The sequence below is a fragment of the Crassostrea angulata genome, chromosome 3, assembly GCF_025612915.1.
Source record: "Crassostrea angulata isolate pt1a10 chromosome 3, ASM2561291v2, whole genome shotgun sequence".
In the NCBI taxonomy this organism is placed as follows: domain Eukaryota; kingdom Metazoa; phylum Mollusca; class Bivalvia; order Ostreida; family Ostreidae; genus Magallana; species Magallana angulata.
In genome coordinates this window covers 3,452,871-3,466,348 of record NC_069113.1, presented here as the reverse complement: position 1 = coordinate 3,466,348, position 13,478 = coordinate 3,452,871, and the positions used below count along the sequence as shown (strand labels likewise).

Sequence of the window (13,478 nt, the reverse complement as noted above, 5' to 3'; positions counted from 1 at the left end):
CTAGATTCTATGAAATAGACTATAAACACGAGGCATGATTTTTACTGCGAAACTTAAAGGGTCAAATAAAACCACGTGGTCTAAAATTCAAATGACAATAACATTCGCAGGGGTGAATAAGTTTGTACATGTACTCTCATAATTCACCCATATGACATCTTTGAATTTTTTTTAACCGATGCTTACGAAATCAGAAGTAATGCCACGTACGGTAAGGACGTCTGCTGGAGAAACCGACAGGATACTTTATCGCCGTTTGCTGACGAAACGGACAGGATACATATCGCGGATAAAGTGTTCGATGACGGTTTCTCCAGCATCAATAAAGGGTTCTTTGAGTTTCTCCAGCAGACGCCAATAAAGAGTTCTTTCTCCGGCAGACATCGATAAAGAGTTCTTTCAGTTTCAGCAGACGGCGAAAAAGTGTTTTATTACATTTTTATGTTAAATACTGAAATGTGATTGGTTTAGACGCAGTTTATAATCCGTTCTATTACCCCAAGCGTTAGCAACACACTTGGAAACTAGTAATACAACAAATTGTTACATGCGCGTAAATTATGCGCGTATGGTTCGCCGTAGAATTCACTTTATTGTTTACAAAATATTAAGTTTTCTTTAAAATGAAGACATTCAATATCATAAAATAAATAGTGCCTGTTTAAGAGGTTAAGGGGATGTACGACCATCTTGGACATTTGAGTTTAAAAATGTAAACATTTCTTGACCTAGTTTGTTTCTGCACAAAACTGGACAAAACTGTTGTCTAAAGATGACAAAACAATTAATATGAGGTTCTGCATGTTGTTTTGTATGCAATTTATGCATACAAGATAAGAACAATGCTTTTTAAATAACTAAGAACAGCTGTAGAACTGCGCAGCTGCAGACTTATTTAAAGATTTAAAAATATGAAAAAGTAACAGGGGTTAATTGGTGTTCTCTCTACTACCATTTGTTGAGAAAAAAAGTTGAATTTTGGAAGTTAATGTAGAATTTTGCCTCAAAATAGGGTACCCTATTTCTATCTGTCAGCATGGAATCTATTTTTAGAACAAGAAAATTTCAGACTATACTTAGAACTCTCGTGTCTATGGAGGCACATAATAAATGAAGGCAAAAAATAAATGTCAATTCAAAACAATCTTGGCTGAATGTGACAGATATCTCTATACCAGTTCAAATTGTTTTGTTTTAGTTCTTCCAGAATAAATCAAATTAAATTCTTTTAAGAAGTAGGATAGGGGTAAAAAAAAATTAATTGCCTTAAATGAAAATTATACATATATTTTTCATTGAAAATAGAACTTTAATGTACCTCCATAGACACAGACAAAAATATCTCGTGCCAATTGATGGTTTTTGAGACTCATTTTAAGTTTAGCTAGGGTACCCTCTTTAGAGACAAAGTTACAACTTAAATAAGCAAACTTTGACCTTTTCACAACAAATTGTTGTAGAATGGACACTTATGACCTTCTTTCATATTTTTCAGATTTTTTAATCTTAAATTCAAGTCTGTAGCTGCGCAGTTCTAAGTGATTAAAATTGCATTGTTCTGCCCTTGTATGTGTAATTTGCATACAAAACAACATGTTATAGGCCATTTTTATTGCTTTTGTATCTTTTGACAACAGTTTTAGTAACTTTTGGACAGAAACAAGTCAGTTCAAGAAATGTTTACATTTTTCTTCTCAAATGTAAAAGATGGCCGCACATTCCCCTTTACAGTTGAAATTTACACCCCTCAAAAACTATTGTCAACCTCCGCATCGCGTCGGTTGACATTTGGTTTTCTCGGGGATGTCAATTTCAATTATTATACTTTCATGTTAAATTCTGAAATCTGATTGGTTTAGACGCAGTTGGTAATCCGTTCTATTACCCTCTGCGTTAGCAACACACTTGGCAACGGGTAACACAACGAATTGTTACATGTGCGTAAATTATGCGCGTACGGTTCGCCGTAGAATTCACTTTTTTCTATAAAAAAGCAGTAAAATTTTCTTTTAAAATAAGACATTCATATTAATAAAATAAATAGTGCCTGTTAGGGAGGGTAACTGTTGAAATTGACACCCCTCGAAAACCATTGCCAACCTCCGATTCGCGTCGGTTGACAATGGTTTTCTCGGGGTGCCAATTTCAACAGTTACCCTCCCAAACAGGCACTATTTATATACTGTTACCTTCGATCCTAACAGACACTATTCATATACTGTCGATTTCTCCAGCAAATGGCGCTAATGCATCTAGCAACACAGGACAAGTTCTGAGGAATATAGAGCGATCTGTCTTATAACATAGGACAAGTTCTGAGGCATAGAGCGATCTACGTCTTACAACATAGGACACGTTCGTAGGAATATAAAGCGATCTGTCTTAGTGATCTAGGTCGTACATAACAGGACTAGTTATAAATCATAGAGCGATCTACGTCTTACATCATAGGACAAGTTCTGAGGCATAAAGCGATATGGGTCTTACAACATAGAACAATATCTTGGACATAGAACGATCTGGGTCTTGCAACATAGGACGAGTTCCTAGAGCAATCTGTTTTACAACATAGGACAAGGTCTGAGGCATACAGCGATCTATGCCGTGATTCCATATTGCCGGAGTCTGGAACTTTAAACACCGTGTAAAACTCGTTCATTCATATGAATTATGCCACCACTCTAGTCTGACAGAGTCATCCGCTGTCTATCATTATTTCGTCTTCTTTGTAATAACAAAATACCGTTTATCTACCAGCGTTTTGCCACACACTGATTGGAATAATCAACAAAGTGAACCTAATTGATCTTTTCCCGAACTTTCAGATCAACCAGCCCAGCTGTGGTATAGAACAAGATTGATACTCGGTCGATCTGTATAATTAGCCTCGGTGAGATCTCGTTCAGTGTAATGATTGATCAAAGGGACTAGCATAAACGATTCGTACAATATAGAAGCTTGGGGTATCTTATTCCACATGGTTTGAAAAAGTTCTAATAATTTTTTCATGTTAGGATCTAGAGTGATAACTTAGTGATTTGGTGAGGAAGGTAGAAAGGTTAATATCTATCTGTACATCCTTGTAAAATGAAGGGGCATATTAAATTGTATATAGAAAAACAGGCCAGTTACTCGGCTAATGGTAATTCATAAAAAAGCTTTATCGTTTAAAAAGAACTAAGAGCTAGCACAGGTTTTTTATAATGAAATAAACATGTAAAAGAAAGGCGGATTTAGAATTTCCAGGATTCATTTTATCAGTTTTTTGACTGCTGTATGATTTATTTATATCTAACATCTTTACCTTATATCATTATCGAGGATTTTATGACATGTAAATGGTAAACTTGCCCAAACAGTTTATTGCTTTGAGCAACTGAAGAGAAGTTAAAATATATTGAACAAGTTTTATCTGAATTGTCAGGGTTTCCAAAATCTGAAAATTATTAAATCATTTGAATTCTCTTTATGCCACAAAAAACAAATTTTACTACATAAGATTCGAGTTTATGAAAGAAAAGAGAGACAATAAAACAAATCCAAACAGTCCCGACGTTAATATAGCTTTCGACAAGTCGAATATTATTAGAAAAATATACAGAATACGTCGAATTCTAATGATTTTCCAGAATATGAAGATATATATATCCCCCCCCCCCCAAAAAAAAAACCCCGAAAAAACTTAAGGAGATGCTGTCAATATTGGATACCACGTGACTCCAATAGGAAACGCCCTTTATCGGTTTATAAGAGCCTTTTTGTGTTTTTGTACCAGTCCACAAGACTATTTAACAATCAGGTGAGTACTTTTATGATATGATGATTGATTTCTTTGATGAAAGGAAAATATAAAATGACGACAACAAACTAAAATTTATCCCTTTTCGTTTATCGTAATATTAATTTATTATACCAGTATATTAAACTGATGTTGTTCTAATGGTTGCATGAGATTTGTTTAATCGTGTACAGAAAGGGAAAAATAATAACTATATTTTGGTATTCCTAAAAAAAACACTGAAAACTAAATTGGCATTGTATCAAGATAAAACTACTATTAAATAGTATAATGCATCTGCCTGGTACTTTGAAAAAAAATTACTGATAAATTATATATATAAAGAATTTCATTGGAACAGTCGTGTGAGGATGTCTGACATAGGCGCCGTAAGATGACGGGGAATCATTGTCTGGTTTACACGATGATCCGATACCTTTGGCTGTTCTAATATAAAACATATCTATGCGTAATGGTTATTAATTAACTGAGAACTTAAAAAAAATCGCCAAATCCTGTAAGTAAGGATCATGAAATCAACAATAGAGAACATTCCTGCAATATAGGGATGGATGATCGTGGTCATTTTAAGACCAAACCGATCTCCGCGAGAAGAAGAGCTTTGTATTATGACATTGGAAAATACTGCAATTTCAAAGTTAAAATATAGGGGATGTTTCTTAAAAAGGCAATTTTTATAAAATAGCTAAACATTATTATAATGTAGATCTGAAGGGTAATTTGCTAACCACTCGGCCTCCTGATTCGATATACATCAAACCAACTACCAACTCTGTAAGAAATTGACGAAGACTTCAGATATTGCACTAATGATGAAGATGATGATGATGATGATGATGATGACGATAAATAATTTGGCCAGAGAAGTCGGACTGAAGAACTGATCCAGACTTTAAAGCTATCATTTGAGATACAAGTACATTGTATGGACCGATGCATGTACTCTGTCGCTACCATGTGAGAATATTTGTGGGCTAGCGCTGAATTGGTATCCTTCTTCGTTACAATGTGTCATAAATTAGTAAGTCGAGAGCTACAACATTCTATAGACACCGAGTTACCAGTGATAGGCATTGATTTTTGTATCATCTTACCGTTATGACAAAACCCCCGATACGGACGGACCATTCATTAGTGTATTATCTTACCAACATGTTTTATATTAACAGTTATCGATACTATTGAGACTACTTTTTTAATTGACAGCTTTACCTTTCAAACACTACCCCACACGGAAACAAAGTGGCGTGCATTCAATTCACCTTCACTGCCTCGTGTCGTAACAGCTAATGTTATAGCTAAATTGATTCTGAAAAAAAAAGACAACATTACTTATTAAATTAACAAAGTGAACAGTAAAAACCGACCCACATGATGCCTGGGTATTGAGTTCACTAAGTGATCTCACGGGATTACATGTATAATTCAGCGTACCCCATGTTTTTTTTCTTCATAAAACGAGAATAATCATTAATATGATGAGAAAAAAATCTTGGTGAACACAAGGTTTATCAATAATTTCGCTCAATAACGTGTTTTATGTTTAAAAAAATCAAAATTATTTTGAAATAGTCTTTTACACTACTTTTTTATGCTTTGCTTTCCAACAAAATATAAAGCTGTATACAGATTATACAGATTATCAATCATGATGATTTCGTACAATGTTGGTCTTGAGTTCAATACCAATACATGTACTCGCATTAAAAACTCGATGCTTTTTAATAATATAATCATTTAAGTATTTCTGATCATTCAACAAGAACTTTAAAGAAAGACAACTGGAAGGGATTTGTTCGTTATATTTTCAATATGTGTGTTTCCATTGTTTATCGTTATTATAGATGAGCATCTTACATTTAAGAGCAGTCTCACCATTAAAATTTACCACTCTTTTCACTTTTTATGAAATTAAATGTAATTGACGTTACAATGGAGAGGCACGTGATTTTGTTCGGAAGCTGAACGCTCAAATTGGGATCATCTTCATACAAAGCAGTTACCAATATTTCGAAAAATGGATAATATGGATATGAAAAGTTTCAGGATCAAATCGCCCTGTAGTGCCATTGTTTCAATCTACTGCCCCAAATTCCTCACAGAATTTAATCCAATGTTCATTGGTGGTCTCATAACAGACATGCACCCTTTCCTATAACTTTAAGTATACACTTTGTCAAATACAAACTTTCTTGAGTAGACATCTGCTCTAAATAAGCAGAATATATTAACTGGGATCTGGGGGTTACTATAATATTGCTTTACGGAAACTTATAAAATTGTTTCCCCATCATTATTTCTTTTTATTCTCATCTAACAATTTAATCTCACCAAAGTAATATAAGATACAAACAATCATTATGGCAGTAAAACAAAGACGTTAATATTCTTCGTTGGTTCATCATCCCATGATTTCGGATATTAAAGAAAAGCAATATACCGTTCCATCTATTCCAGTCATTTAGCGGAAAAAAGGACAGATTTTCATTTTTTATGTAATATTTCTCTGGTAAATACATCTCTCCATGGGATTTTAATTATAGCAGTGATGCCCAGAGTGGAGGAACTGAGATGACAAATTCCCCCCACTGTTGTTTATTACCGATTTATTCATTGCCTCCGTGATAGAGACGGATCGTACCGACAAAAGATGGCGATTTCCCGTCAACCTAATTCATCATATTGGCACCGAGGAAACGATCATTCCTGCAAAAGACACCGAAGGATTGGCATCTTCAGATTCCCTTTAGCGAAATTAAACTGCTTTTGACACTCTTTTGTAACTCATCTAACTAGGTGGACCTGTACGTCGACAATTTGATCTTATTGTTATAGTCATTACATTCAGATCCTAAAATCGGTGCTCTAAATAAACAAATTAATGATAATAATCGATAAAAAATATTAAGATTGTACAATGTCACATTTAACTTTATATACTTTTGTAGGTTAGATTCTCTTTTAGAAATATAAACTCAAAGTGGCAATCAAACTTTGCTTAATGAACGTTTGTGGAAAACGTTAATTAGATTAGTAACTGACCTGGTGGGTTTTTCTGTCTCGATCGTTGATGACCGAGTACAGTTTAACTCCACATGAGGCATGTTGAGGCTTTATATGGCATCACTTTCCAACTTTTACCCCATGGTTTTTATAAACAGCCATTATCAATGCAATAACTCAGATTTAAAAAAGCAGCATTCCGCTAAAACACCCGTTGCCACATTATACACACGTACAAAACCGAATAAAACAAATCTTCGAAGAAAACGGCTGCGGCCATTACCATGCCAATTACGTAAAAAGTCTAATGATTAAGCGTTTTAAGTGCCAAAAACAATTCTGCCGTTGAAGCTGTCAAAATAAGAAATTTACCGTTTAAACCAAGCAAAGATCAGTATTATAAAATCCAGAAACATTAACATCAATCACTAGAAGCCTGTATCGGGCGATCGCTCTAGCAGATCCGTGGTAAAAAAAATTACACCATATTGTATCGCTGTATTTATTATCTATTTCTTCACAGAACGTTTGGGGAACAGCTTTGTTTTCATAGTAAATCTTAATAATATATCTATAACGAAAAGTTGTTATATTGTGTAAATGTTTTGAATGAGGAGTGAGTATAGTATAGTAGCAAGAAGGTCGCTTTTTGATATCAAGGTTGACCATCACTAATAACCGAAACAATCGATGTTATGATTTAACCCCAAAGACAGAAGATCAGTACCAATAAGTTCCAATGTAACGATCACTATGTCTTTTGGTGAGTAGATATAGATCAACGACTCAAAAACAAACAGAAAAAAAAACATTGTTTGCGTCCACTGCCTCATTGGCTATGGTCTTATCCATTGATCCAATTTAATTTCACGGAAAATAGTCAACAATATCAGAAATGATGGTCTGGGATGCTCTGGATGGAGATCTTACTCGGGATCTGGGCAGTCGCGTGTTGTCTACTGATCCTTCACTGGCAGGCCGAGATTTACCGCCCTCATCTCGAATAAACAATTTGTCTTACTGTTGCAGGATAAAGGTTCCGGCGAGGTGAATCAGGAACAATCTGTAGAGTGAGGGAGATATCACCTCTGGGTACTGGCTTCACGCTTTTGCCATACTCTTTTTGCAAGTGAAGCCAATGACGAAGGTATGTAACTTTTTCATTTTCAATAGAACAATGCATTTATTTTATTGAATGTATGAATTGTGTTAAACCAATTAATAGTAAATAAACATAATTTTTAACAAACCCTTGTCCAGGAAGCAAACCTTAGCTATTTTGGTCAACATTTATGAATTATGCTAAATCAATTTATAGGACCATAAAGGCAATTTTTAAGCGCGATTTAACGGATAAAACAAGATTCAGTAAAGAAAAAGTAAGTTGTAACTGTTTGATTTCACCTGTACAAATTCGTTTTCAGCAAGCGAACACCAGCAGAGAAACAGCACATAAACTCTCAATATTCCTAATGCTTTGCTTTCTCGGATTAAGACATTTTATTGAATTAGTATGTTTTAATTGACGTTTAACATGGGAAATACTTAAGCATCTCCGCATGACCAAGTAATTTCATTTGTTTGGGGGGTGTATGTATGTTACGTGGTGCAGACCTCGGCACTCATTTACAAGGATTGATCCGCAATATAAAATAATTCTCATAAGAAGTAAACCGATGCTAACAACATTAGTATTTCAATTATATGTTTAAAATTAAAATGTCACAAAAATTATATGAATATAGTATATTTGCTAAAACTAACGACATTGCTGGGGATGATGCGCCTTGTCGTGTAAAATGAAAAAAAAAAACCGCGGGGGGGGGGGGGGGTGTTAAGAGTTAAGTTGAATTTACTGAACTGAAGATAAAACTAATTATTTTTTAGGTTACAAAAACCATTCTGACATTTCACTTTATTCATCCTTTAAAAAACCACAAGTTGGTAATTAAGATTGTTGGTTTAAAATAGATATTCAAAAAAAGAAAACGTAAGCAAGTACGAATATTGCAAGGAGATTATTTCTACATGTACATAAAAGATATGTACAAAGTCAGCAATGCTCCGAATTGGTCACACAATAAGCTATACTTTATGCAAATCAGCTCCCTCCAGTAGTATCCTGACTGATTTTTCCATTGCTCGATAGAATCCAGCACTTTCAAGGCCTGTAATTTGAAAACCGTAATAATTGTTCAATAAAAACGCATTATACGGGAATGTAATTTAACCTAAAAAGCGAGCAGTTTCTGGAAAAAGCATAACTACACCTTTAAAACCCAAAGACTCTTTTATTTCAATTAGAAGCTTTGATATGTATACAAAGTCTTTGGAGCCGTCAATAAAACTCAAAACCCTTCCACGTGCCTGTAAAACATTTACAGCTGATAAAAGTGACGCGATCTGAAGATTTGTCAATTACGGCGGTTCCTGAACAGACGTGTGGCTCTTTCATCTTCCTACTGCCATTCTGTTTGTATTGCGAAATCGGTCAGAATTACCAACCTAGTTAGTGAGAATGGCTTCAAGGACATAATTTTTACATTATCTCTTAATTTAACACTACTAATGGCAAATAGTTTTTGCAATCTGAATATTTGTAATATGAATATTTTTTTGCATTATGAATATTTGTAATATGAACTCCTAAAGTTTGAATCAAATTGCTATTCCTTTAAATTTTGCGAGTGTTGACAATTAACGCAATTCTTTATATATTCTGTTTCTCGAATAGAATTGAATCAATACAATATAGAAGACTCTTTTAAAAAACAATTGAAGGAACCACAGTATTTGTTTCAAGTTAACTGATGCTTACTTGTTCAGCCAAAATAATATTGATTTCGTAAGATTTAACTACTAGTATCAAACAAAAATTAACCCATATATATCAATTAAAACTATAGCCATGGGGGTCAACCAACGATTTACACAGGTGTAAACATGTGATACTATCTGCCAGGTGCTCCCTGTGTCCGAATTCCGGCCCTAGGGGTCCCGTAACATATGAACTCTAAGCTGTGGGGGCCCTGTTGATACTCTAGTATACGGCATAGGGACCACGTGAAACCAGGCAGTGCACGCTACCTTCCCGGTGTATTTGCCTACAATTAGTTTTTTTCTTCTTCAAGGGAAGCGGTTTATCAGAGGGAAAAACCTCGGAAACTTGCCACCTCATGATGTGTTAACGGCTACTTATGGACCATTTCCTTCCTGGCACATAAACATATCCGACAACTGTTTTAAACATGCGTTAACTTTTTTTTTTATATTTAAAGAAAACGGGCTTCATTCGCTGTATGGTTTGCATACGGTGTTTTTGAAATCATTGTGTCCAACTGCCTACATAAATAACAAGGTAGGGACATTTTAATCATCATTTTATTTTAATAGAATTCATAAACTGTTATTTTTGCATAAAACTGATGAAACCGCAGATGTAAACAATAAATGAAGGCAAAAAATTATCTTTCTTTAGAGCTAAATATTCGATTATTCTGAACATAAAAAATTGCAATTGCATTCTCACTATCGTCATAGAGTTCCCTCCAACTGTCAGTGCACTTCAGGATACTTGGTACCTTGAATTAAAGTCTGAGACTATTGACCAATTTTTATCGGAACTTTATCAAGACTATCTACCGATAACCTACCACCAAGGTGATCCTTCATGAAAGGTTACCCTGTGTACTTTGTACAAAGGCTTAAATATCATTAGTATCTACTTGTACTGTGTATCAAATCATTTATGAATACTGTTCCCTTGTAATCTGTAACGTATCCACCAATACGACATCAAGACTTTCCACTCATTGAATACTCTGTATAAAAGCTTACATCAATAGTATCAATTTAAAAGGCGTATTAAAGTCTTTATCAAGACTTTCGACTTATGATCTGCAAAGTATCTACCATCAAGGGTATCCCCTATAGTATATTAAAACGATACCAATACCTGCTAACTAAGTAAACGCTAGCATTGGAAATGTGTATATTGCTAGAAATGTACGATACACTAAGAATTATTTGTGAATGTGTTTAAACTTTGTATCAAATCGTAGAGCTCTATAATTACGGCTTGCATACTCTAATCAACAGTGTAAAAATTGTAAGATCTAGTAGCGTTTTTAAGTGTGCTAAGGTTTAACAATAAAGAACACTACGTAGCCTGCTCCCTCTCTAACAACCAGATTTCCGGAAATCTCGCCTAGTTGTTTGAAGTACCTAGGGGTCGTCAGGGACCTCCAGTTTAAACTGGGGGTCACTTAAAGACGTCAAGAGTTTGGATGCTAAATAGCCCTTATAACTAAAAACCAAGTCTGTTTATTGAAATATTCTATTTAAGGGCAAAATAAGTTTTTACTGCATACTCTTGCTTAATTATCGTTTTTAAAAGATGTTTTAAATACATGTATATAAATCAATGCTTTGATTGGTTATGAAAAAAGTAATGCATTTATCTGAGTACTGTTCATTGTAGTTTTGTTCTTTTGCATAGACGTTTTAGATAAAATATATAGTACACATATCATTAAAGCCAGTGTACAGTTATGGAATATTGAAATAACGTATAAAAATAAGTCTCATTGCGCTTAACAAATAACAATTGACTGAAAGTGCATGATAGATCAATTGAATAATCATATGCATTGTATCATGTCGTAAAGGCCTGTAATGAAATTATCATTGAGGCAGCGCGAATTATTCTGCAACTTCCGCCGAGTTATATATGGTCATAATTATAACATTTTTACGACATGCTTAAATGCACTATTAAGCCTTTGCATTTTATTTTTATCCCAGAGAGATGAACTGGACAGAATTAACAGACCTCGCCCAGTCTGTAGCCGCTACAGGGTCTACCATGGACTGGACCACTGTGGTTGGAAGCAACAGCTTAACGACTCTCGGTGGACAGGCCTTAACTACACCGGTTAACACACCAGGGACTGACTATTATAATGGGTCTGGGTCCACATTTGACCTAGCCAGGCGCCTTACTACCCCCGGAAATGACGTAGTGGTACTGACGGCCGAGGACTTGAATGCCCGGGAAGTCCCCCTTAACACCCCGGCGCTGGTCTACACAGTTTTACTTCTCATCATTGGACTTCCTGGGAACTCTGTTGTTTTGTATGTATACACCCAGAAATGGGGGAGAAGTTCCACTCGAACGTTTATCCTAGGCTTAGCCATACTGGACCTAGTGAACTGCCTTGTGACGTATCCCATGGAGATCGCGCTGTTGACACGCCCTATATTGTTTGACTTCCCGGTCCTCTGTAAGGTGACCCGCTTCGCGACTTACGGGTGCAACACGGCCAGTGGACTGGTTCTCATAGCTATCGCAGTGGACAGGTACCAGCGCATTTGTAGACCTCTCAGTAAACCAATGACGACAAGAACCGCCAAAATCGTCATCTTCTGCGCGATGGGCGTGGCTGTTGTGTTCCTGTGGCCCGCCCTCGTACTGTATGGAACAAAGAGTTTTCCTGTCTCCCGAACAGTTGCCCTAAAACTGTGTCAAATACAAGATAAATTTGATGTCACTGTCTACCCATTAGTATTCTTCGTGTTTAACGGAGTTTGCACTGTCATCATATTTCTGATTCTGACTGTAATCTATTTACTAGTGGGTATAAAGGTCTGTAGACTCCGGACGTTTCGTTCAAAATCGTGCTCTGTGACGTCAATTTCAGAATTCACGGATGAAGACGATCAATTTTACTTGGGAAACTGTAAAGGAGCAAAGAATTCCGAGCGAGAGTTACAGCCATTGAAAGGCAAAAAAAGACGGCCGGAGAACGGGTCAAAGGACGACATCCCGCCAGCACCGGGCGCCATTAAAGTGGTCCTCAAGACAACCTCCGACACCCTGAAAAAAGCGCGAAAATCCGTGACGGACAGGCGCTTCCGACGCGTGAGTAAAACCACCATAATGTTGTTCCTGGTGACCCTGCTGTACGTGATCTGCTTCACGCCGTTTCTTGGGATAGTGTTTCATAGAACAATTCACAAAGACGCGTTCAGGACCATGACGCGATCGGAAAAGATGGCGTTCAACGTCATTTTACGTTCCTACCTGCTGAACTGTGCCATTAATCCAATCATTTACTCATTCTGTAACGATCTCTTCAGGAAAGAGTGCGCATACCTCTTCAAGAAGCTGTTCCGTAAAAACTAGCTGTTAAAATGTAAATTTTGTTGATACATAAAATATAAAATATATTTGTGTTGATATATCATTGACCAAAGTATTTTATTTGAGAGAGAGAGAGAGAGAGAGAGAGAGAGAGAGAGAGAGAGATTTCATGCATCAACAATATAGCTTTATTGTGATTTGTGATATGTATTACGGGGCTCTCTCCTCTCCCCCGTACAGTACTAATACTGGGCCAACCGTGAGCTTATTCTCTTGTTGTTGGACCCAGCCTCATGAAACCTCCAACAAGCCAAGTTTTTAGACCTTTATATAGACTTTACATGAATTTTACTTTTACATGAGTTTGGTATGCATCAGCACCGAAGGTCTGATTCCAACTGACTATAATTTACAATTCCGAATAATATATAATGAACAATGGAATAACACAATGAAGGATTAATATTATAAGTACAGATGTAAGTAAATCAATTATCAAACAGCTATCGAGTAACTCGAGACATTTTAGCAGCA

General features: G+C 35.8%; 1 protein-coding gene across 2 annotated transcripts; it reads left to right on the top strand.

Moving 5' to 3' along the window:
- Window positions 1-3,675: 3,675 nt before the first annotated feature.
- Window positions 3,676-13,030, top strand: LOC128177210 (neuropeptide S receptor-like). Of its 2 annotated transcripts, XM_052843826.1 has the most exons (3): window positions 3,676-3,799; window positions 7,832-7,949; window positions 11,606-13,030. In XM_052843826.1, the coding sequence occupies exon 3, from the start codon at window positions 11,610-11,612 to the stop codon at window positions 12,984-12,986; it is 1,377 nt and encodes a 458-aa protein (XP_052699786.1). In that variant the 5' UTR covers window positions 3,676-3,799; window positions 7,832-7,949; window positions 11,606-11,609; the 3' UTR covers window positions 12,987-13,030. The 2 variants fall into 2 exon arrangements, with proteins under 2 accessions (XP_052699786.1, XP_052699785.1); XM_052843825.1 differs by lacking the exons at window positions 3,676-3,799; window positions 7,832-7,949 and adding an exon at window positions 9,922-10,160.
- The last annotated feature ends 448 nt before the right edge of the window (window positions 13,031-13,478 follow it).